General features: G+C 45.9%; 3 protein-coding genes across 3 annotated transcripts in view; 1 reads left to right on the top strand and 2 right to left on the bottom strand.

Moving 5' to 3' along the window:
• Positions 1 to 25,290, bottom strand: part of LOC122235496 (GTPase IMAP family member 1-like) — a 65,298-nt gene extending 40,008 nt beyond the window's left edge. The window contains exon 1 of the mRNA XM_042975158.1: positions 25,235 to 25,290. The gene's annotated coding sequence lies outside the window, so the exon portion shown is untranslated. The remainder of the gene's footprint in view (positions 1 to 25,234) is intronic.
• Positions 1,231 to 7,436, top strand: LOC102965207 (GTPase IMAP family member 4-like). The gene is made up of 3 exons (XM_007085941.3): positions 1,231 to 1,336; positions 2,841 to 2,912; positions 5,670 to 7,436. Exons 2-3 carry the CDS (start codon positions 2,855 to 2,857, stop codon positions 6,593 to 6,595), a joined length of 984 nt encoding a protein of 327 aa, XP_007086003.1. The 5' UTR covers positions 1,231 to 1,336; positions 2,841 to 2,854; the 3' UTR covers positions 6,596 to 7,436.
• The window catches only part of LOC102953136, a 41,584-nt gene continuing 36,160 nt past the window's right edge, over positions 20,053 to 25,476 (bottom strand). The window contains exons 6-8 of the mRNA XM_042977230.1: positions 25,235 to 25,325; positions 22,386 to 22,434; positions 20,053 to 21,161 (exon numbers count right to left, since the gene is read on the bottom strand). Of these exons, the coding sequence (XP_042833164.1) occupies positions 20,293 to 21,161; positions 22,386 to 22,434; positions 25,235 to 25,325 (1,009 nt within the window). The 3' untranslated portion in view covers positions 20,053 to 20,292. The remainder of the gene's footprint in view (positions 21,162 to 22,385; positions 22,435 to 25,234; positions 25,326 to 25,476) is intronic.

Consider the following 25,476-nt stretch of genomic DNA (forward strand, 5'->3'; position numbering starts at 1 on the left):
TATGATTGTAAATCATGTTGGGGCATCGGGGTGGCTCAGTGGGTTAAATGTGGAATGTTGATTTGGGCCCAGGTCATGATCTCATGGTTTGTGAGTTCAAGCCCTGTGTCAGACTCTGCACTGAGAAAACAAGTAGCAAAATATAAACTTTTCAAATAATTAAAAACTTTTTTAACGTTTATTCACTTTTTAAAGAGAGAGATGGAGTGCAAGTGGGAGAGATACAAAGAGAGAGACACACAGAATCCGAAGCAGGCTCGAGACTCTGAGCTGTCAGCACAGAGCCTGATGTGGGGCTCGAACTCAGGAACTGTGAGATCATGACCTGAACTGAAGTCAGACGCTTAACTGACTGAGCCACTCAACCACCCCACTTTAAAATTAATTAAAAAAAAAAGAAAATAAAGATACTTGGAAAACTAACATATAGAAAAAAAATAATGGGATCCGTGTCTCTAGGGAACTGGGACCCCCTCCCCCGCTTGACAATACTCTCACAGTTTACATTTTCCTGGCAGGTAGAGTCAGATGTTAATGGTTAGCCTATTGCAAATGGTCTGAACACCATCTCACAGGGTAACTTTGGACCTATCCTAATTAGTTAAGATAAGCTACCTTCTCTGGCTTCAACCAGATAATACCTTGGAAATAACAACTCTCCCCTAGTCCCAGGGAGGAAGGAGAGGACATAGTGGCTGCCTACACTGATATAGACCTAAGCAGTAGGAGCAGACGTTGGTCTGAAAGACCCCTGTTGTGCTGAGACGTGGGGTCAGGGAACACAGGCTTTTCAGAGCTGGCAGCTCTCTAGTTTTGACTCAGCAGTTTTTCCAGAATGTCACAGCATAACCCTTATTTTGTCCTTCCTGGTAGAGTCTGCATGGATGAACATGGTATCTACAAGGCAGATGTGGTTGTCTAACTTTAAATTAGTTCGAATAGAGGTGCTTGGCTGGCTCAGTCAGTGGAGTATGCAACTCTTGATCTCCGGGTTGTGAGTATGAGCCCCATATTGGGTGGAGAGATTATTTAAAAATAAAACCTTTACAAATTAATTCAGGTGAAATAAAATTAAAAATTCACTTCTGCCTTCACACTCATCACACTTCATGTTGTCAACAGCCCGTGTGGTTAATGGCTAACTTATTGTACTGCAAAAATGAAATCATTAATTACAGGAAGTTCTATCTGAGAGGCTAGATGACGAAGTGGGCAGGTCTCTTGCAAGAGCAAGTTTGTACAGCTCCTCCTCTCACATCCTCTCTCCTTTCTCTCAACTTCTTAGCTTAGCATTGTCTTCAAAGTTAGAGAAGGGAGCAGGACCCAAACTTTCCAGGTAAGAGAAAAGGGGTATTTGGGGGAGGGAACAAAGGGTAATGTGTGATTTTGATGGAGAGGGGACCTCTCCCCCGGACGTACGTTTTAAACCTCCGGGCAAACATGCTTTCAGACTGTATCTTTCTTGTTGGTTCCTTTTTCCTGTTTTTTTCTGACTTTAGGTTGTAATCTGTTTTGAGGGCTGAGCCCTACAAATCAATTGTCTTTCAGGGCTTGCTGCCCACAGAATACTTGTACAAATGTTATTCCCCTCATTATTAATAGAAAGTATAAATAAACTTGAAGTTTTCAGGGATAGAGTTGGGTGAGCAGACAGAATGAGCTCTATGGGGAGGAGCAGATGGGAGATGAAGAAGCACAGGTCACTGTCCCTTGCCCCAAAGCCAGCACCCAGGTCAGGATCAGAGGCTCTGCTACCCAGCTGTCTGCCTGCTCAGGGCTGCCCCTTTCTGAGCCTCACTCAGAGTTGGGGAAGAGGAACCTCCCCATGCCTTTAGGAGGCAAGATGAGGGAGATGCCCCTCATCTCTAGGTGACCCTCGGCAGTTGGGGAGGAGCTGGGGACCAATGGATGCCTGTTCGTTAGGCAGTAGGAGAACCCAGCCACCCAAGGTCAGCACCCCAGAAGTGTAGTCTTTTGATCTGACATCTGAGCTGGGATACATAGCCCAGAACTTCAGACTGAAGAGAGAGCCCACAAGCTAGAAGAAGGACCTTATGAAACACCGAAATACTTTTTGTTTCCCTATTTCTGTTATCCTCCCCCTCCCTAACACCCATCACCAGCACCAACGTTGTGCCCAAAAATGATTTTTAAAAATTCTGTGCTTTCTCTTCTTGCTTTACAAGAAGCTCTTTCCTATTCCCTGTCCTTAAGGGATAAAGAAAGAACTCTTCTTACAAGAGAAGGGTCTGTCTTGCTCACAGTGTTGTATATTTGTTTTGATGGCTTCCCATCAGAAGAGCTTGTCCTGAACAACGAGCATTTTCAGCCCATCCTAGTCAAAGTCTGCTCCAGTAATTTTGTTATGAAACAAAATTCAGCCAAAAAATTGGTTTTATGGAAGATTCATGAATCAGGCAGCATCCTATCCTGCAAATTGAGGGGTGCTCCACTGAACTACAGAAGAAAGGTCTTTAAAGGCAGGGAGAGGGCATTAAAAGAGAAGACAATGAAAGGAATTTATTAGCAAGGAATGCGTTGTTTAGGCAAGTCTGGCTTCTTAAGGGGAGTGGAAGGGGTCTGTCAGTAAATCCTCAGTATCCCAGGGGAAGGCCACCCTGAAGGAGTGCTAACAGACCACTGGAAGTGCATGATTGTGTGAAGAAAAGGGAACAATCTGAAGATGAGCCCAAATGTGGAGAGCAGAGAAGTCTTGGGAAATAGGGCAGGGAAACCAAGTGGCAAGTGTGCAGAAGAGAAGAAACTGTTGGCTACACGAGGTTGAGGCTTCCAGTACCACTCACCTCCCTAAAACCACACGTTCTGTTTCTCTATGGCAGGAATTCACACTGCAATGGCAACCCCCAACAGCGATCCGTGCTGCAGCCCCGGTGGCCCCAGGAGCAGCTGCGGTGAGATCGGTGATATCCTGCTTGGGTCCCCCCGGGCTGGGTGGGGGAGGACAGCGAGCAGAGGGGTTCTCTTGTGCTGACAGCCAGCCCTCATCCGGCTGGAGCAAAATGTTTCCACCCCTGTATCTATCTGATCTCCTCTTCATGTCCTCTGCTCTTTCTTTCCTGTCCACCCTGTCCACTCTCTCTGGGTAAAACGCCTTTCTGTTTCTCCTCCCGTGATTTCCCTCCTCCTTGCTAGGCAGATGCCCTCAGGCTGTCCCAAAGTTGGAGCCTTGCATAGGGATGCTAACTAAATGATAATCTGAACTCCCATCCACACGTTTCCTTTGATAATCTTAGCCATTCTGTATTCAGTGTTCTCGGTTTCTGGAAATCTACCTGTCTCAGGCCGGGATCTGGTTATCATGTGTGAACTCTGCACTGGGGATGATTTGCTAATCCTTGGAAGGAGGTGGAGACCAACTACAGATTTTGTGGAACCCAGAGCTGGAGCTTCTGCAATATCTCTCCTCTGCTCCACTGGCATTTTTAAAAGAGTATTCCAATTGACAGAGTAGATGGAAGGGGGCCAAATGGAAGCAGAGAGAACAGCTGGGAGACTCTGGAGGCCTGGATGCTGATGGTAGTGGGAGCTAGTGTGGTGGCCTTCAAAGTGGAGGGAGAAAAGTAGACAGATTTGCAGGTGGAGCTCAGAGAATGTGCTGATATGGAAAGGAAAGGGAGAGCAAGGGAAGGGAAGGGAAGGGAAGGGAAAGGAAAGGAAGGGAAGAATCAAGGGCAGTTGCTGGATTTTGGGTCTAAGGGACTGGATCAATGCTGTTGCTGTGTCTGACAAATAAAATGCTGTTTATAATAGTGTCTCTAATGTTGTGAGTATGATAACATATGCATTATGTTCAAGCAGAAAAGGATGGCCATAATACAGGATTCCCCATGCAGGAATCAGCCTCACTTAGGGTTATGCTGTCAGGGTCTGTCTCCTCAGAGGTACAGGCTTTCAAATGTGATTTCCACCTATGTTCTATAGGGTGGTGGTGGTGGTGGGGAGTTCTGTGTTTAACAAATCCTGAAGACAGAGACTGTATAGACACCATAAGGAGGTATGCAATGAATTACTGAATACAAATGCATAACAGTTGTATAGATGATTTGTTGTCTAACTGAAGTCACAGTTATTCTGAAAAATGTGAGAATTGCTGTGCTGAGCTGGTATTATCTGTCAACCTTCCTAGGAAGTAGAACGCTTAATCTAGTGAAGCTAAGAAAATATAACTCTACTGATGCTCTCAACTGTATCCATTTTTATTTCATTAAGAAATTTCTTTTATATTTATTCATTTTTGAGAGAGAGAGAGAGAGAGACAGAGAGACAGAGAGACAGAGTGGGAGCAGAGAGAGAGAGAGAGGAAGACACAGTATCTGAAGCCGGCACTGGACTCTGAGCTGTCAGCCCAGATCCTGGTGCAGGGCTTAAACTCATAGACCTCAAGAAGTCGGACGCTTAACCCACTGAGCCACCCAGGCGGCTCCCCAAAGAATTTTTTTAATGTTTATTTAGTTTTGAGAGAAAGAGAGACAGAGACAGAGACAGAGACAGAGACAGAGACAGAGACAGAGAGTGAGCAGAGGACAGGCAGAGAGAGAGGGAGACATAGAAACTGAAGCAGGCTCCAGGCTCTGAACTGTGAACAAAGAGCCCGATGGGGGGCTGGAACCCATAAATAGTGGGATCATGACTGGAGTTGAAGTCGGGCACTCAACTGACTGAACTACCCACACGCCCCTCAACTTTTTTAAGAGAGAAAGAGGGAGAGGGACAGGGGAAGAGGGAGAGATAGAGAGGAATAGAGAGAGATAATCTTAAGCAGACTCCATGCTCAGTGTACAGCCTGATGTGGGACTCAGTCCTATGACCCTGGAATCACAACCTGAGCCAATATGAAGAGTCCAATGCTCATCTGACTAAGCCACCCAGGGGCTCTGTTTCTTTTATTTTTTATGTATCAAGAGATTTTCTAATAATTTTAGAGATCTGTTGATATTTCCTGTCTATAACTCTTTAATGTCTTAATTAAGAATATGAAAACTTCACTGGACTCTAAGCTAAGGTTTTTAACCTAAGGTTTTTAACTTTAAGTGTAAATTTTATTGTTCTCTCTCGTTTCACAATCCCTGACAGAATGGTTGCACACAGGAAATAGAAAAAGACACTTTCTCTTTCCACACAAGCATCCCTTTTGTACCCTGCAAGGATGGGTTGGCTTGTGTAACCTGCCTAGCTGGCTTCTTAATGGGAGAAGCAAAGTTCCATTCTGAATATAAATGGGGAGGGGAGTCTCCCACTTAGATGCCCCAAAGTCAGATTTTGTGTTACTTGCTGCATTGCCCTTATGAGGAATAGCTACCAGCAGCAGCAGCAGCAGCTCAGAATTCTCTTTGTAAACTACAATATTTTGTTTCCTCTTCTGTGGGCTACTTAGCTACAAAAAGTAAGAGTAAGAAGCTCCAGGAAATCCTGGAAAGTACTTGGGCATTCCCCAAGTATTGCAAGAGAACTTCAGGCTTTCTATAGACTTTGAATAGGCTTCTCTAGAAGGGCCTTCTATAGAGTTCCTGGGAGTGCAGCAGTCACTTATGGGAGGGGACCCTGGGGCAACAGAGGAGGGGTGTGTGTGAGGGGAAATGGGGGGCCATGCAGGAGAAGCAGCTGGATTACCATCCTCATGCTGTGGCTTTTGTTTCCTGATGTCCCAGGGTTTAGAAACCAAGATGGCAGAGATTCACAGCTGAGACTTGTCTTAGTGGGTAAGACTGGAGCAGGGAAAAGTGCCACAGGCAACAGCATCCTCGGAGAGAAAGCGTTTCGTTCCAGCATTGCGGCAACATCAGTCACCAAGACCTGTAAGAGGGGGAGCAGCAGGTGGCAGGGAAGAGAAATTGTGGTCGTGGATACGCCTGGCATTTTTGACACCGAGGTACAGGATGCTGACACCTGCAAGGAGATTGCTCACTGCATCTTCCTGACCTCCCCAGGGCCCCATGCTCTGCTCCTGGTGGTCCCGCTGGGCCGGTACACGCACGAAGAGCAAAAGGCCACGGAGAAGATCCTGCAAATGTTTGGACTCAGAGCTAGGAGATACATGATTCTCTTATTCACCCGGAAAGATGACTTGGATGGCACCAATTTCCGTGATTACTTACAGAAAGCACCCAAAGATATCCGAGAGTTGGTGGGCAAGTTTGGTGATCGCTACTGCGTGTTCAACAATCGGGCAACAGGAGCTGAGCAGGAGGCCCAGAGGAATCAGCTGCTCACCCTGGTCCAGCGCATTGTGGCCGAGAATGAAGGAAGATGCTACACTAACAAGATGTACCAAACGGCTGACAACGAGATTCAGAAACAAATGCAAGAAATGCAAGAATTTTACGCAGCAGAGCTAGAGAGAGAGAGAGTGCTTATAAGAAAGGAGTTTGAAGACAAAATCAGAAAGCTGGAAGATAAACTGGAGCAGCAGAGACAAATGGAACAAATGGAGAGGGAATTGGCTGAGAAAGAGGCATTATATGCTGTAAAGCTGCAAAAACACACAGATGAGAATCAGTATAAGATAGTTGACTTGATCATGAAAGCTCTGCAGATGGTTTTTCCTATCTTCTCTCACCTGTTTATGGAAGATTAACCTGAATGAGAAGATCTCCTTATTTGCTACACATTTTCTGCTGGCCCTGCCAAGCCCCCACCCCAGAACTCATTCACCAACCTTGAAGCACTCTCGATTCTGTCTCTCAGACTCTTAGGACGAAGGGGTATAATCAGATTCACTGGTGGTGATTGGTAGATGTTTGATTGACTTACCAGGGGAGGGACACATTCTCAGTTTGTGGAACTCCAGAGTAGAAGGTATTGATGCTCTTCTAAGAAGATGACCCCAAAATTTCTCTATTTGTCCCGAGTGAAATCCAGATTCCTTCTAGATTGGTGGATCCTCTCCCTTTGTTGCTTCTACTCACTTATTTTTGCTTTTAGGACATGGCAATCACCTTACCCATATGGTTTGTTACAAAGATTGGTTCTTCATGTTAGGTAGTCTAATGATAGAGATGCTAATAGAATTCTTTCCAGATGAATGGAAATTTATTTAGTTACATTTTTACAGAGGGACTCAAGTTGTTCCTTATCAGCTGCCCACTGAAGAACAAAGAGTTGTCTGGAAACTAGACCTCTCAGAACTCAACTAAGTGAAATGCCAGAAAGAGCAGTTGAAAGACAAAGATTCAACACAGAAGAGAACAACGGTTTGCTGTATTCAGATATATCTACAGCAACTCTTTGACAGACTTTAATGCAACATATTTGCTGAATAACCAGTTCTCTCCTTTTCATGTGAAACTAACTGTTGCCACTTCACCTCCATCACCTCAGACCTTCATACCTTACTGCACATACCACCCTCTCCCAGCTGAACTGCTTGCTAGTTGGTATTATAATAAAAGTTTTCTGTTCCGTCATATTTCCATAAATTTGCAGTCCACTTCTTCTTGGAAAATACCTTTGATATTTATTTTTCTTTATTATTTTATTTAAAATTTATTTATTTATTTAGAGGCATGAGCAGGGGAGAGGCAGTGATAGAGACAACCCCAAGCAGGCTCCACACATCAGTGCAGAGCTTGACGCAGGGCTCAAACCCACAAACCATGAGATCATGACCTGAGCTGAAACTGAGAGTGGGATGCTCAACGGACTGAGCCACCCAGGTGCCCTACGTTTGCCACTTCTTCTAAGACTACAGGTGTGAGTTTCAGTTTTTGGTAACAGTTCAAGATGATTTCAGAGCTAGTCTTGCTCTACCCTCAACACATCTCTCCTCCTTTTCCTTGGAAATTCCCAGCCACATTCTCAACCCCTCTGCCAGTCAAACACCACCTTCTCGTTGGATTCATTCATTATGCACTGATAGAAATTATGTGTAAACAAGGCTTTAGAGACCTTTCTGGTTTTCCTGGAGCAAAAATCCCCTTTAATATATGGATAACAGTCGGAGGTGTCTCTCTTTATCTGTTTTCTACTTTTCTATTTGGTACTTCTCACGTAATCCATGCGAAGGTTTCCCAAAGCACATTTCCATGTTCTGCCAATATGTTCTGGTGGTCATATGTGACTCATGGCAACTCTCCTCACTCTGCCATCTTGACATTGGCTTGTCCATGCTCAAAGCCATTTTGCCCAAAGGGACATATACCTCTCCCAGTTTTCCTCAAACACCCATGAGTTTAGACTGTACTTTTAATTAATCTCGAGGATAAGGGAAGCACACCACAAAGAAGCTCACAATCCCTCACAATCCCTTCTCCCCAGGAGAAGGGACCAAGATGGTGGAGTAGCATGGAAGTTTTCTGCTTCTCTCATTCCTGAAATTCAGCCAGATCAGCACAAAAGCATTTTTCACACTAGAAAATTTATCTGAGGATCAACATAACCATCTGCGTAACCTGAGCCACAGAACTTGGCAGGTACACAGCACGAGAGGTGATTTGGGGGAGAGAGAAGCCATGGAGGATAGGGAGTTGTTTTTGCTTGTGGAGATAGGACAGAAACAGGGGGTAGAATACAGGAAAACACTCCCCCAAAAGGCAACTGTAGAGAAAGAGAAAGAGTGGAAACACCCAAAAGGGACTGAACAAGAAAGCAAGAAAGGAGAAAGTAGATTTTCAATACCATTAAGAAGAAGGGCCCTATAAACAAGGGAGCCCAGAGTTGGAAACTCTGTATCTCGCTACCTGGTGGTGATCTGGTGGGAAGGGTGAATCCCCAGGAGCGAGTTCCGAGGGCTCCGAGGGCCACGTGGGGAGAAGCAGTTCCCCTGCTAAGAGAACATTTGGTAGAGGTCGTGTGGCCTCCCCACAGGTAAGTGTCCCAGTGGACCCTGGAGAACAGCTGTTTGTTGGTTTTGGAACAAAGGCATTATGGGGCAGTGAAGTCTGGCACCAGATGTGTGTTGTGATTTACCACAATCCCTGAGATGCTGCTGCTACATGACTGGGCAAACGTCTTGTGGGGCACATTGGTACCTGGCTGTAGGCTCTGGGCATCTGCAGCAGGTGGTCCCATGAACGTTCTCAGGGGTGGCGAGCACCTGGCCATTGCTTGGCAAGACCCTCCCACGGAGGGTTGGAGTGGGCCAAGACTAAGGGACCTCAGAAATGAGGGGTTTGGAAACACAGCCCCTTCTGAGATGAAATTCAGAAGGGAGGTGCCACCTCATGGCTTGGTCGCAGATAGTGTAGAAGTGGGGAGTGGATGGATGCTGGAGACAAAGGAAGGTTGCATGTTTTTAATTATCAAATGTTTTCCTACTTTTTATTTCCTTTTTTCCCCCTTTCTTTCCCTTTTTTCTCTATTCTGTCAAGCTTCTTTCAACAACCAGACCAAAACACACCTAGGATCTAGCATCCTTCATTTGATTTTTTTGTGTGCTGTTTTAAATTTTTTAATTTTTTTAATAATTCCTTTTCTTCTTCCAAAATGAAGGAATTCACTCAAAAGAAAGGACAGGAGGAAATGCTTCCGACAAATAAGCAAAATGTCTGAACCAGAATTTAGAGTCCCAATAGTACGAATATTAGCTGGGTTTGAAAAAAGCATAGATTCCCTTTCTGTGGAGATAAAAGAAGTAAAATTTGCCATCATGAAATTAAAAATGCTGGAACTGGGATGCAATCTCATATGGTTGTCATGGTGGCAAGGATGGATGCAGCAGAGCAGGGAATCGATGATGCAGAGGACAAACTTATGGAGGTTAAGGAAGCAGGAAAAAAAGAGGGAAACTAAGGCAAAAGAGCATGATATAAGATTTAGAGAACATGGTGACTCATTCAAAAGGAACAACATCCGAATAATAGGGGTCTCAGAAAATGAAGACAGAGAACACAGAGAAGGTTTATGTGAGGAAATCATACCAGAACACTTTCCTACCCTGAGGAAAGACAGACATCAAAACCCAGGAAGCACAGAGAACTCCCATCAGATTCAAGGAAAACCAACTATCAACAAGTCATTTCATATTCAAATTCACAAAATAAACAGACAAGGAAAGAATTGTGAAAGCAGCAAAGGAAAAAAGCCCTTAACCTACAAGTGCAACCAGATCAGGTTCTCAGCAGACCTATCCACAGAAATTGGCAGGACAGAAAGGAGTGGCGGGATATATTCAAAGTGCTGAACTGGAAAAGTAAGCAGCCCAAAGCTCTTTATTCAGCAAGGTTGTTTGTTCAAAATAGAAAGGGAGATAAAGTGTTTCCCAGACACAGGAAAAGTATAGACGTTTGTGACCAGTAACCAGCCTGGAACGAAATTGTGGGGGGGACTCTCTCAGGGGAGAAAAGGTGAACCAAAGCAAAAAAGACAAAAGCAACAAAGACCAGAGAAGACCACCAGAAACTCAAACTCTAAAGGCAACACAATGGCAATAAATTCATATCTTTCAGAACTCACTCTAAATGTCAATGGACTAAATGCTCTAGTCAAAAGACACAGGGTAACAGAATGAATAAGAAAACAAGTTCCATCTTTAGGCTGTTTCCAAAAGACCTATTTTATTATTTTTATTTTTATTTTTTCTCTCTTGTTTTTAATATATGAAATTTATTGTCAAGTTGGTTTCCATACAACACCCAGGGCTCATCCCAAAAGATGCCCTCTTCAATACCCATCACCGAGCCTCCCCTCCCTCCCCTCCCCCATCAACCCTCAGTTTGTTCTTAGTTTTCAAGAGTCTCTTATGCTTTGGCTCTCTCCCACTCTAACCTCTTTTTTTTTCCTTCCCCTCCCCCATGGGTTTCTGTTAAGTTTCTCAGGATCCACATAAGAGTGAAAACATATGGTATCTGTCTTTCTCTGTATGGCTTATTTCACTTAGCATCACACTCTCCAGTTCCATCCACGTTGCTACACAGGGCCATATTTCATTCTTTCTCATTGGTGTGCACATTTTCTTAAGCACCAATTCTCTGATACAGATTTGTGAGAAAGGACAATGAGATAGGGAGATTTTAATTCTATTTTTCATTCCTCTTGAGTTAATAGTTGCTTTTGTAGGAAAAATGCTTTGAGCGGGCTTATGGAAATGAGTCCCTTAGACTTTAAGTCAATTGCTTCCTGTGGAGCAGTGTGGAGTATGCGGGGAACAGCCTACCCAGCAAAATTAAACATAGACGCTGCACAGCTACCTCGTTTTCACCCTCATGGTGAATTCCCTTGACAATCTCCCAACCAAATTTCCATACAATTCTTCATGCTTCTTCATTCCTCCATGAACTGAGGAAAAGACAATATATCTCTTGCTTTCTGAACCTGGAGAGGTGGAATCTGGGACACATGTCTCATTGGTTTATTCTTTCTTCCTCTCTGTTTTCTTTCCCCTAGAAGAAGACAGAGTGTTCTCAACTTCAATTATCTGGACATCTACTATATAAAATTCTATTGTGCAGCAAGGGAGCCCTGGGCTTTGTCATGCAAGTCAGACAAGTGATAGACTATAGGCAATCCCCTGTAAAGAAACACCAACCCTGGATTACAAGGCTGTCATGTTTTCACAAATCCTTTTTTTCTTTTTTAAGTCTAGAAGCTGTTTCTTCAGGTTTTTCTCTATACTGTGTGAAGCATTAGCATGTATCAGAGCTATCGGGAAGGCTTGTTAAAGTACAAAGCCTGATTCAGTAGGCTCAGGGTGGAGCTTGAGAATCTGCATTCCCTACAGGTTGTGTTGTTCGCAGGTGTTGCCCACGCTGCTCATCTGGAACCATACCTTCAGAGTGACCACCTAGTCGCAAATAATCTCACATTTGAAAGGGACAAAGTCATTTCAATCATATTCAAGGCATTTCCCTCGTTCCAAATGTTACCAGCTAGATTCAGGATACCGAAGACTCCTCCTCCCCAAGATTCTCCAGTATACATGCAAAGAACTAAATCATAAAGGCAAAATACCAGATTTCTATCCAAAGTCTAGGACTCCCTAGTAAAGAGGGAGTGGAGACCAGAGCAGGGGCCAAAACCCAAAGTTGGAAAACTTTATTCTTCTTCCTGAATGGAACAGAGCTAGTCGCACATCCTGGGGCCATCTGACAACCAGATTTACTGTCCAAGAAGGTGACTCAGCTGGGACCTGCCAGAAAGAATTTCTTTACTGTGTATACAGAATGGAATAAGGGACCAAAAGTGTGGGTCACATCTGGCCCCAGTAAGCTAAGACAGAGAAATTACCATCTGTTTCATGTTTTTAAAAAGTAAAACATAATAGGAAAAAGTGGTTTACTGAACTATCCTAAAATTCTCACATTCAGAAACACATCAGTCACTGTCTTTCATGAGGAGATCATTTATGAAGGGCTTGCAGCAGAGTTTCTGCTTCCCTGGGGTAAAGGTGGAGGGATCAGCACTTTTTCCTCTGAGCCAGAGAGAGGAGAGTCACCTCTTGTATCCTTCTCTGTGAATTTCAAAAAAAATGCTAATGAGGTGCCTGGGTGGTTCAGTTGGTCAAGCATCTGACTATTGGTTTCCTTTGCCTGAGGTCATGATCTCATGGTTTCCTGAGTTGGAACTCTGAGTAGGGGTCCATGCTGACAGTGGAAGGCCTGCTTGGGATTCTGTCTCTCCTTCTCTCTCTGCCCCTCCCCCTTTGTGCTATCTCAGGCTCTGTCAAAATAATAAACTTTACGGAAAAAAGGGAGGTGGGATTATACCAGGTGCGCCTGACCTAATCAAAAAATATTTAAAAGCAAGAGATTCTCCCACTGGAGAGAATATCCATGTTGAATATCCATATGGAGAACTGCCTATCAAGAGGGGCAGCCAGGATGACCCTGTGGGAGGAGGAACTCAGTCCTACAACCACAAGTAACTCAATGCTGCCAACAACTTGAATGAATTTGGAAAAGACCCTGAACTCCACAGAGGACACCACTGAGCAGCTGACTCCTTGACTGAAGCTTCAAGCAACTCTGAGCACAGGACCTAGTCAGGCCTTGCCTAGACTCCAGACCCCCAGAGACGGAGCCAATAAGCGTATGTTGTTTCAAGTTGCTAAGTTGGAGGTCATTTGTTAGGCACCGATAAAAAAGTAATGCACTTGTTATCTTTATAGTGAGTTTCTTTTAAATAGCATGTGGTTGGCCTTGCTTTTTAATCCAGTCCTACAGTCCCTGCTTTTTATTCCGGGGTGTTTAGACCATTTATCACAGTCTACATGGAAGTACTATTAGACCACTTCACATGTCGTTTAAGGAACTTACACTAGTGTACTTAATTTCTCCTTCCCTGGTGTTGTCATGCCTGACTTTCACATGCATTGTAGGTCCCTCAATACACTATTACTATTTTTGTTTTAGACAATTATCTTTTAGAGCTATAAAATGTAAGCTACAAAATGTCTTTTGTATTATCTTCCTTTTTGCCATTTCTGGAGCTTTTTATTTCTTTAGGTAAATGCAAATTTCTGTCTCGTATCACCTTCATTCCTTGTGGATGAGGAACTTCCTCCAATATCTGTTGTAGCACAGGTAAGTCAACAGTGAATCCGCTCAGCTTCTGTGAGGCAGCCTTTAGCTCACTTTTATATTTGAACACTATTTTTATTGCTTAGAGAATTCTGGGCTGACACTTTTGTTCTTTCAGTAATTTAAAGATGTCACTCAATTGTCTTCTGGATTGCAAGCTCTGACAAGGAATCATCTGTAATTACAATCTTTATTCCTCTAATATAATATGCCTTTTACACCCCAGTTATTTTTACGTCTTCCTCTTTATCTTTGGTTTTTAGCAGTTTGAGTATGAAGTGCCTAGATTTTTATTTGTTTGTTTCTGTATTTATCCTGCTCAAGCTTCTCTGGGACTCTTGGATCTGTGTCTTGGTGTCTTCCCTTGTTTTTACAAACGTCTGAACCATTAGCTCTTCAAATGTTTCTTCTGTTCATTTTCTTTTTTTCTCCTTCTGGTACTTCAGATACATGTGTGTTAACCTGTTTGATTTGCTTTGCAGCTCCCGGATACTCTACTCTCTTTTTCTTTTTCTCACTCATTTTTAACTTTTGTTTTCATTTGAAGAATTTCTATTCTCTCTTCTTCAAATTCACTGACTCATGTTGAGTCAACTGTGTTGATTGATGTACCTGCTAGGGAACACTTCATCTCTGATAGTGCTTTTGACTTCTACCACGTATGTTTGATTCTTATGGTTTTCATCTGTCTGTTGAAATTTCCCCATCTTTTATTTCATGTTGTCCAGTTTTTATTCAGTCCTTGTTGTTATTTTAAAATCCCTGTTCAGTTTCTGGACTTTTTGTGAGTCTACCCTGTTGATTGTGTTTTATTTTTGTTCTCCTGCTTTTAAAACAAGTTTCATAATTTTATTAAATTGTAGACATAGGAGGAAAGGAGCAAATGAAATAAAAAATATTGATGCCTAGATACAGAATCCCTTGTCCTCCATCAGGCTGTTAGGGTGGGATTTGAGTCAGCCCACAGGGAATTGGACTGGTTGGGATTGTTGCTACAATTATCGATGGAGCAGCTAAGGCCCCATATTTCTCTAGGGTGCCTTGAGCTCAGTGTGGGCACTCAGATGCCATGTGGTTTTACTCAGTGTTCTCATCCCGTTTACCTTCAGCTTCCAGTCATCCCTACACACTCTGCTTCCCTGAGTCTCTCCAGGCCCATGATGGATGGCTGGTGCTTATCAATCATTGCTCCTATGACGTGTGGGGGCAGGGCAGCACATATATCTGTTGTCCTGGTCCAGCCTGAGTCTTAAGCATGGTTTGTGCACCTGGGCCTGGGGACGTGGACTTTCTCAGTAGGTCTGACTGTACTAGGGTTCTCAAGAGAAACAGAACCAGGTGGAAAGATATCAATATCTATACCTACCTCTCTCTCTCTCTTTTTCTCTCTATCGATGTAGATATATATGTATATCTATAGATATTGGTATCTTTCCACATTTGCACTTTGTATCTGGCATCTAATCATATCCTACCTTATAGTTCCACTAGCTCCCAGGAATATACACACAATAATGTGCAGTATTTATTATTGTGAATAATAACCTGTGGAGTATGTATGAGTGTGAAATGTATCTGTTTACGAAATATTTTATTAATTTATGAGTATTTACTATTACGAAAAGTTTCCTCTTGGATTTGATGATTCTGTATCACAGTTTTATGGAATTTAACCTACAAAGTGGTTTCGTCATATTATTTCATCATACACGAAAGCTATCAAGATGAACATTAATGTGATCATGTCAATAAAGAAATGGAACCCCTTTCGGCCCCACCTCTTGGAGCAGGTGCATAGGGATGGCTCTGAGACAGACACAAGTCCGGTGCCACGTGCCACACCCTGCTCTCTCCGCTACTCCTTCTAACACGCCCTCGCGATGTCCCAAGTAGGGCTTTTTACCCGTGGGTGTCAAAACCTTCCTTTGATTTAAGCATACATTTCCGTATGCGAATTTAAAAGCCATAATACTTATATTTACTTTAAAACTCATTTCTATATGCAAACAAGACAGAAACAAACAACAATTGGAGGGAGTGTGTGGACACGTGTGCACAAGACAACGTGAAATGAAAGAATGACGGGTTAAAGTCAGCCCCACAGTGAGTGCTCATGCACACGCAGCCCTGGAGGCAGAGCTGGGGACAGCGGCCGTCCCCCCAACCCCGGCCCCCTCCCTGCTGCCCCGAGGGTTCCCGAGTTGCCGGGTTACCGAAGGGATCCCGCATGGCTCAGAGCCCCCATGTGAGCCCCGCAGGGCTGCTGAGGACGCTAAAGACGGAGATTAATGGCGGACTTCCGCCAAGCGGCACTTCACCGAGCCCAGCTCACTGCAAGGGCCACCGGGGCCCTCAGGCCTCCTGACCACAGCTCACCACAACCCCGAAGTCCAACGTGCCACCCCCACTCTGGTGCCCCAGGAGCTAGTGGCATCTAAGCACAGGAGCGTGCGGGCCCTTCTAATCCACGTGGAACTGGGATGGCCCTAGGGGTCCCCCCAACAAACACCTTCTCCACGTGGAGCTGCCCCCCACTTCCCGCCAACACCACTTTCCTCCCAGCCCCTGAACCCTGGGCCAGGTGAGTAGGTGCCTCCTGTTGCATCCACACCTACGGACTAGAGCATGGCTGATTTGAAGAGAGGAGCCAACTTCCTTGAAAATGTTTTGTCACATTCTGACAGAGCAATAAGGAAAACCTATGGGTTGGTTACACAACCTAAGGATGTCATCTGATTTTCTAATGATGTGGCGGTCAAGCACTTTCATGGGCTGGCCTTCCCCCATTAAACTCCATGGGACCACCATAGCAGTGGAATGTCGGGGTCTGAGGCTTTCCACCCGTGCACCTGTGGCTCCCACTTTCTCCATTGTGTGAGACGACCTCTGGGTTTTGTTTTCTTTTATTTTGTTTGTTTGTTTTGCTTTTTTGCATAGTAATCCATTTGAGAAGCACAATGAAGACATTCCCCAAATTTTGACTTCACTTTGGAAAGACATCAGCCATAATAAATGCTAGAAACTTGGGAACTGTGTTATTTTTCACTATAGTTATTTTTCTTTTTTTGCCAGTAAATTATTGTAAAAGAAATAAACCGATGTATCAGAAGTAAACATTAATATGTATGACCCTGACATCACTTTCACCGGTGATAATAAAACATCCAAGGGTCACAAAGGGCCAGATCTAGCTGGGTATGAGAGCTAGGACAGTATTAAGGAGGGTCAGTGTCTGCTTTGGTTGAATGTTTGTGTCCCCCCGCAAGTTTCATATATTGAAAATTTCGTGCCCAAGAGGATGGTTTTAGGAGCTGGGGCCTTTGGAAGGTGAGTCAGTCAAGAGGGTAGATCCCATATGAGTGAGAATTGTGCCCTTCTACAAGAGGCCCCAGAAAGCTGACTCATCCCTTCCACCATGTGAGGACACAGCCAGAAGTCAGCAGTCTGCAACCCAGAGTGGTCTCTCACCAGATCCTGACTGAAATCACATCTCCATCTTGGACCTCCAACCTCTAGAACCATGGGGAAAATTCTTCTTCTATTTATAAGTGGCCCAGTCTGTGCTTTTTTAAATTTTATTTTTTATTTTTTTAATATGAAATTTATTGTCAAATTGGTTTCCATACAACACCCGGTGCTCATCCCAACAGGTGCCTTCCTCAACGCCCATCACCCCCTGCGTCCCTCCCACCCACCATCAACCTTCAGTTTATTCTCAGTTTTTAAGAGTCTCTATTGGTTTGGCTCCCTCCCTCTCTAATGTTTGTTTTTTCCTTCCCCTCCCCCATGGTCATCTCTTAAGTTTCTCAGGGTCCAGATAAGAGTGAAAACATATGGTGTCTGTCTTTCTCTGTATGACTTATTTCACTTAGCATAACACTCTCCAGTGCCATCCGCGTTGCTACAAAAGGCCATATTTCATTCTTTCTCATTGCCAACTAGTGTTCCATTGTGTATATGAGCCACAATTTCTTTATCCATTCATCAGCTGATGGACATTCAGGCGCTTTCCATAATTTGGCTATTGTTGAAAGTGCTGCTATAAACATTGGGGTACAAGTGCCGCTATGCATCAGCACTCCTGTACCCCTTGGGTAAATTCCTAGCAGTGCTATTGCTGGGTCATAGGGTAGTTCTATTTTTAATTGTTTGAGGAACCTCCACAGTTTTCCGGAGCAGCTGCACCAGTTTGTGTTCCCACCAACAGTGCAAGAGGGGTCCCGTTTCTCCACATCCTCTCCAGCATCTATAGCCTCCTGATTTGTTCATTTAGCCATTCTGACTGGCGTGAGGTGGTATCTCAGGGTGGTTTTGATCTGTATTTCCCTGATGAGGAGTGATGTTGAGCATCTTTTCATGTGCCTGTTGGCCATCTGGATGTCTTCTTTAGAGAAGTGTCTGTTCATGTTTCCTGGCCATTTCTTCACTGGATTATTTGTTTTTCAGGTGTGGAGTTTGGTGAGTTCTTTATAGATTTTGGATACTAGCCCTTTGTCTTATATGTCATTTGCAAACATTGTTTCCCATTCTGTTGGTTGCCTTTTAGTTTTGTTGCTTGTTTCCTTTGCAGTGCAGAAGCTTTTTATCTTCATGAGGCCCCAAAAGTTCATTTTTGTTTTTAATTCCCTTGCCTTTGGAGATGTGTCACGTAAGAAATTGTTGCGGCTGAGGTCAGAGAGGTTTTTCCTGCTTTCTCCTCTAGGGTTTTGACGGTTTCCTGCCTCACATTTAGGTCCTTTATCCATTTTGAGTTTATTTTTGTGAATGGTGTACGAAAGTGGTCTCGTTTCATTCATCTGCATGTTGCTGTCCAGTTCTCCCAGCATCATTTGTTAAAGAGACTTTTTTCCATTGGATATTCTTTCCTGCTTTGTCAAAGATTAGTTGGCTATACTTTTGTGGGTCCAATTCTGGAGTCTCTATTCTATTCCATTGGTCTATGTGTCTATTTTTGTGTCAATACCATGCTGTCTTGATGATTACAGCTTTGTAGTAGAGGCTAAAGTCTGGGATTGTGATGCTTCCTGCTTTGGTCTTCGTCTTCAATATTACTTTGGCTATTCAGTGTCTTTTGTGGATCCATACCAATTTTAGGATTGCTTGTTCTAGCTTCAAGAAGAATGCTGGTGCAATTTTCATTGGGATTACATTGAATGTGTAGATAGCTTTGGGTAGTATTGACATTTTGACAATATTTATTCTTTCAATCCATGAGCATGGAATGTTTTTCCTTTTCTTTATGTCTTCTTCAATTTCCTTCATAAGCTTTCTATAGTTTTCAGCATCCAGATCTTTTACATCTTTGGTTAAGTTTATTCCTAGGTATTTTATGCTTCTTGGTGCAATTGTGAATGGGATCAGTTTCTTTATTTGCCTTTCTGTGGCTCCATTATTGGTGTATAAGAATGCAACTGATTTCTGTACATTGATTTTGTATCCTGTGACTTTGCTGAATTCATGTATCAGCTCTAGAAGATTTTTGGTGGAATCTATCGGGTTTTCCATGTATAATATCATGTCATCTGCAAAAAGTGAAAGCTTGACTTCATCTTTGCCAGTTTTGATGCCTTTGATTTCCTTTTGTTGTCTGATTGCTGATGCTAGAACTTCCAACACAATGGTAAACACAGCGGTGAGTGTGGACATCCCTGTCGTGATCCTGATCTCAAACCCTCAGAAATACAAGCAATTCTCAGGGAATACCATGAAAAATTATATGCCAACAAATTGGACAACCTGGAAGAAATGGACAAATTCCTAACCACCCACACACTTCCAAAACTCAAACCCGGAAGAAATAAAGAGTTTGATCAGTTATCAAAAATCTCCCAACAAATAAGAGTCCTGTACCACATGGTTTCCCTGGGGAATTCTACCAGACGTTTAAAGCAGAGATAATACCTATCCTTCTCAAGCTGTTCCAAAAAATAGAAGGGGAAGGAAAACTTCTAGACTCATCCTATGAAGCCAGCATTACTTTGATTCCTAAACCAGACAGATACCCAGCAAAAAAAAAGGGAACTACAGGCCAATATCCCTGATGAATATGGATGCAAAAATTCTCAGTAAGATACTAGCAAATGAAATTCAACAGCATATAAAAAGAGTTATTTACCATTTTCAAGTGGGATTCATTCCTGGGCTGCAGGGCTGGTTCAACATATGCAAATCAATCAAAGTGATACCTCACATTAATAAAAGAAAAGAACCATGTGATCCTGTCAATCGATGCATAAATACCATTTGACAAAATTCAGCATCCTTTCTTAATAAAAGCCATGGAGAAAGTTGGTATAGAAGGAACATACCTAAACACCATAAAGGCCATTTATGAAAAGCCCACAAGTAATATCATCCTCAATGGGGAAAAACTGAGAGCTTTCCCAGTTGTTGTTGTTGTTTTTGTTGTTTTAGCAACTCAAGCGACTAAGACAGTGTCTACGTTTTGATAAATGCTCACACACACACACAAATGTTTGTTTCTCTTTGCCATGAATCCACTTTCTATATAAAACACTACCAGTCAATGCACTATTTTTTCAAGAAGAAAAATACATCCAAACTACTAAAATGAATTAAGGACATTTGAAAGTTCACCACATTTATTTGAATAGTGTACATATAATCAAAAGTGACATTTGAATGCTAAAAGTGAACTTGAGCCTTTGCAAAGTCGATACAGTGTCCAAGGCGTCCTGAGTCATTAAGACTCCCAGTCTGAAACTCCAGGTTTCCTTTGAAATTGGGTTTAAGTTCCCCTCAGCGCCTTGACCCAGCCCCTTTACCCTCCAGGCTCCCCGCATTTGGAAGGGCAGCTCCTTCAATCTGGGCCTGGAGCCCCCCGCTGGAGAAGCAGCAGGACAAGTAACAGTGCGCCCCCCAGCAGCAGGAGCGCCAGCGGCCACCCCCGCTTCACAGCCTCCAGCCAGCGCCGCCCCCGCCCCCACTGCCGCCCCCACCCCCGCCCCAGACCGCGGGCCGCCAGCCGCGCGGCCACCAGGCGGAGCGTGTCCTCCGGACGCGCGTGGCGCCGGGCCCACGCCAGGCCGTACACGTCGTCGGTGAAGGGCGCGCCGTCGTGCTCCAGCGCCAGCCGCTCCACCAGCGCCAGCAGCTCGCCCACCTGCGCATCGCGCTCGGCGCCCGCCGCTCGGTTGTCCAGGGCGCACACGCGGCCGCCGCACTCGGCCACCAGGGCCCGCAGCGCGCGGTTGTCGGTGGCGCGCACGTAGTCGTGCAGCGAGCCCCCCTCCAGGTCCTCCCGGCGCGTGAAGACGAGCACGGCGCGCGCCAGGACGCCGGCGCCAAACAGCTCGCGGACGCCGCGCGCCGCCTCCTCGTCCTGGGCGGTGAAGCGGCCCAGCTGCGTGACCAGCAGCAGCGCGTGCGGCCCGGGCGCCGAGAGCAGGTAGCAGCTGGCCCGCTCGGTGCAGTCCGGGTCCGCGTGCCGGCCTCGGGCGGTGAAGAGGTCGGGGGTGTCGGTGACCTCCACGCGCCACCCGGCCCAGCTCCGGCTCCCCAGGGCGCAGCTTCTGGTCACCGGGGTGGCCGCGAGCCTGGACGGGAAGAGGCTGTGGCCCAGGATGCTGTTGCCCGTGGCGCTCTTGCCCACTCCGGTCCTGCCGGCCAGGATGAGCCTGAGCCTGCGCTCCTGCGCGACCGGCTGCTGGTCGTCCGAGTCTTCGGAACCTGTGAGGACAGAGTAGGCGTGAGCCGCCGGCTTGAGAGCGCGCGTCCCGCTCCACCGGGGCTCCGGGGTGCCTCCTGAACGGAGGAGGGCACCGACGCCTCCCGCTTCTGCTTGTCCAACAGGCCTTTCCCAGGCGCTCTGGTTAGAGCTTGTGCGACTCCGGGGGCATCTTTAGCCACCTTTCTTCCATCTTTGGCTCCAGTGCGTGCACCTGCCCCCCAGTCAATGCTCTGGCACCCGGTGCACACTGCTCTGGAGGGTCCCCCTCGACGGTCGCAGGCCATGACTTCAGCTGACATTACCTCTGGTCGTCAGCACCTTGCAGAGCTGCTCCGTGCTTGATGACTTCCCTGGCCTCTGCCAGACTTCTCCCAGGGGCCATCCCAGCGAGGAGATGCGGGAGAGGGCCCAGAAGGCCTGGGAGTGAAGGGCTGTCTGGAGTCCCAGACACCCTGGGTTGGAATCACAGCCCCGCATGTGCCAGCTGTGGAACCTTGGGCGAGTTTAGACTAAGCGTTCAACGTCTTCTGCATAATGGGAGGGGTGACAGAGAGTTGTGTCTTCCAGGGTTGCTCAGAGTATTAGATGACAGGATCTCTTTCCTTCTTCCCTTCCTCCACTTCCCCTCCTCCTCCCTCTTCTCTCTAGTAAACCTGCTTCCAGTAAGACACAGTTAACCCTCCATCCTTGTTCACGGACACAGTCTACCTGGTAAACCGTGGTCCCTCTAGTCCATGATCTCAACCCTCCACATCTTCCGTGGGGATCGAGTAGATGTATTGTCCTCATTGTACCCTTTGGGACCCAAGGCACTTAATATCCTACAGTAGGGCAGGGGCAGAGGTCCAGCAAAAATGCAAAGCTGGGACTCTACCTGTTTCACCACAGCATGGGGACATGTCTGGGATTTGTCTCTGTTCAGTCTTTTTTTTTTAAATGTTTATTTATTTTTGAGAGAGACAGAGACAGAATGTGAGTGGGTTGGGACAGAGAGAGAGGGAGAGGAATCTGACACAGGCTCCAGGCTCTGAGCTGTCAGCACAGAGCCCAACGTGGGGCTCGAACTCATGAGCTGCGAGATCATGACCTGAGCTGGAGTCAGACGCTCAACCGACTGAGCCACCCAGGAGCCCCAATGTCTCTGTTCAATCTTGAGTTAGCCCATGGCCTTGTGACCCAGAGCTGACGCCTAGGGGCAAGTACACACTGAGATCAGTTCTTACCATAGGCATTTTCTTCATCTCTCGCCATCTTGCGTCCTCCCATGCCCACCTGAAAGAGTTCCAAACACAACCTGTTAGTTCCTTCATTCCTTCAATCATTCATTTGTTTATCGAATAGGCATAACTACCTAAGGTGGCTCAGGCAAGGTCCAAAGAGCTGGTGACATCCCAATGAAAGGTCATGCTTCCTGCCCTTCCCTGAACATCAGAATTTGGGGAGGAACCCCAGAAGGAACTGGTTGGTGTTGGAACCAAACCATGAGAAACTTTGGTGAGCCTCGTTGGTCCTTTCAGGGACCCTGAATGCAAATGACAGACTGGAAGTGATAACCCGTCCTCCGTGTCAGTGAGTGAGCCTTAGCTGAGAATTTCCCAGGTAATTTATGTCAGTGGCATTAACTGTAGGCGCAAAGTTTTCCCAGAAGATTCCACAGCCAGGGGAGACTTTGGAAAACCCTGAGAATCCGAAATTCTGCTCAGTGACTTGGGGAGCAACCTTAGGGCGGTTGGCCGGGGATGGGCGGGGGTGGGGGTGGGGGGACAAGAAGAGAGTTTGCAGTTTGCTTTTGAAAATTGGGAAAGATACCTATCTCCCATGCTGATCTGAAGAACCTGTGATCTGCTCTCCGAAGACCAAAGAATTCGGCTTGTGTCATTTGTGTAAATATGACCTGTGTGCTGGAGAGATGGGACACTCCCTTCCGGCTCCTGGTGTTCCTGCCCCGAATCTGAGGCCTCTCAAACTAAGCGATGACCCCAAGTCTGGCAGGATTTACTACAGATAGCCACTCAGTGATGGAGTCTGCTTGATCTGACAAGGACCTGGTCACAAGGGCGCCGCTCTGCTCTGTCTGCTTCTCCAGCCCTGTGTCTCACTCACTCCCCTTCTGGGTCAGCTGCTCCGCAGAGGACAGGTTTCAGGGCCTTTCCAGCCCACCTGTGCGCTCACCCCCATGACCACTCATTCTCTCCCACGTTTCTGTCTGAGTCCTGTCTGTGCTCCGCCATCCATTTCAAATGCTACCTCTTCATGGCAACACCTGGCTACTGTGGGTGACCGTGCTGTGTCCCATGGGCAACACACAAGGACAAGCAAAGGGAAGGGTTGATTGATATCTTGTCTCTGACCAGTTAGATGACAGGTTTGTCTTCTGCGTAACGCCACTTTCGGCTCCCCAAAGCCCTTGGTAACGTTGATCCCACAGGCCTCAGGTGAGTAGTGATCTTGTGTGTAAAAATTAGCAAACTCCCATAACTGACTGCACAGCAGAACTGAAGAAGCAGCCGGAAGATTCAGTGCAAAGAACAAGAATTTAGCTAAAGCAAGAAGTCCTTATCAATGACGGAAGTGACCAAGTGTGCTCTAGGAAATCCACTGGACTCCTGGCCCTTATGGGACTTCTCAAAGGTTTGCGATGGTTTGGGATGGGATTTGAAAAATTCTTCCTGAGGTTCTGAGAGCTGACATCTGGGGTTTAGAGGCTTGGAGTCATTGACTGATGTAGAACATGGAGACTCCTAGCATCTTAAATGCGATTAGATATTATGTAATCCCCTGCGCCCTGAACCTGCTGCCTTTTGGAAGTATCTATGGGAGTCTTTAAAATATATATTTGACATTTTGTTTCATAGATCTGTACTTTAATAAGAAAAAAAGGGGTGCCTTTGTGGCTCAGTCTGTTAAATCTCTGACTCTTAATTTTGGTTCAGCTCATGATCTCATGGTTTGTGGGTTTGAGCCCCTCATCAGGCTCTGTGCTGATAGCACAGAGCCTGCTTCGGATTCTCTCTCCTTTTTCATGTGTGCCTCCCCTGCTCACATGTCTGTCTCAAAAACAAAGAAACAAACAAACAAACAAATAAATAATAAACTTAAAAAACGGTATCTCTCCCCTCCTCCTGAGGGATTTCTTTTTTAAAAAAATGTTTTTTTTTTTTTACTGTTTACTTATTTTCTTGAGAGACGGTGAGACAGAGCACGAGCAGGGAAGGGTCAGAGAGAGAGAGGGAGACAAAGAATCCAAAGCAGGCTCCAGACATTGAACTAACAGCACAGAACCCATCCCAGGGCTCAGAGCTTAATGGACCAAGCCACCGAGGCACCCTCCCCAACCTCCTGAGTGATTCTAATGCATCGGGTCCCTGCTCTGAGTTTCTGGGCCATTCATCCTGTCCAAGCTCTTCATTTAAAGCCAGTGTGTGGGGATGAAGCTGGCTCCCAGCGCACTGGGCAGCCAGGGCGGGGGAAGGGATGTGCAAGGACACACAAGCATGTATACTGCAGAGGTCTGAAGACCATGTTCATAACTGTTGCTGACTCCTACAAGTCCCTGGGGGTGCACAGGGCTGAGGAGGTGGAGGGCGTGAGTGGGGTTCGGCTCACAGACACGATTTCCACTCTGCGATGTGTTCTGAGGTTAGACCCACTTGTTTGTCCTCAGAAATGTCTCTCTCCTTGGCTGCACATGCCCTCAGAGGGAGTGTCTGCAGCCTTCTCCAGCGTGCTCAGCCCTGGCAGTGCTTCCAGCAAACACCTTTCTGACCAGGCGAGGAGCAGGGCAGGACGAAGAATGTAGTCCCAAGTAAAAGTGTGCGCACTCCACGGCTGGAGAAGATGCTTACCATTTCTTCTTCACTTGCTTGTTCTGAAACTCAGAGCTCCCTGAAAAGCCTGCAAGGGTGAAGTTATTCTTTCTAGATCCCGCTCCCCTTCCTGGGAGGTAGTAGAATGCAGGCGCCCACTCAGTGAGCTGCAACCAGGCCCTGAATTCCTTAGAGCCCCCCTACGTCCCCAATTCCTCCACTCCCCTCTGTCCCAGGTGGCTCCCTTCCTTCCCCTGTGTGCTCACCTTCCAGCAGAAGTGGTGACAGGCTCTGCTGTTGGCTGCAGAAACCCGCGACCTGGTGTTGTGCCTTGGGTTGTGAGTACAGAGGCTGTTCCTGCCAGCACAGCACAGGGAGGAAGTCTCAGAGCCCAGGGAGGGAGGGCCCAGTGGTGCCGATTTAAAGGGACAGGACATGGGCCAGGAGGGCCAGCGAGGGGTGCCTTTGCGTTCTTTCCACTGGGCAACCCACCCCCTGCTTGGGACTG

This window comes from Panthera tigris, chromosome A2, assembly GCF_018350195.1.
Source record: "Panthera tigris isolate Pti1 chromosome A2, P.tigris_Pti1_mat1.1, whole genome shotgun sequence".
NCBI classification, from domain to species: Eukaryota; Metazoa; Chordata; class Mammalia; order Carnivora; family Felidae; genus Panthera; species Panthera tigris.

What these genes read in the sequence shown, in the direction of transcription:
- LOC102965207 (XM_007085941.3), top strand. Translation starts at nt 2,855, where the DNA reads ATGGCAACCCCCAACAGCGATCCGTGCTGCAGCCCCGGTGGCCCCAGG. An exon ending in TGGCCCCAGGAGCAGCTGCG is followed by an intron (nt 2,913 to 5,669) that starts GTGAGATCGGTG and finishes CTGATGTCCCAG; the next exon opens with GGTTTAGAAACCAAGATGGC.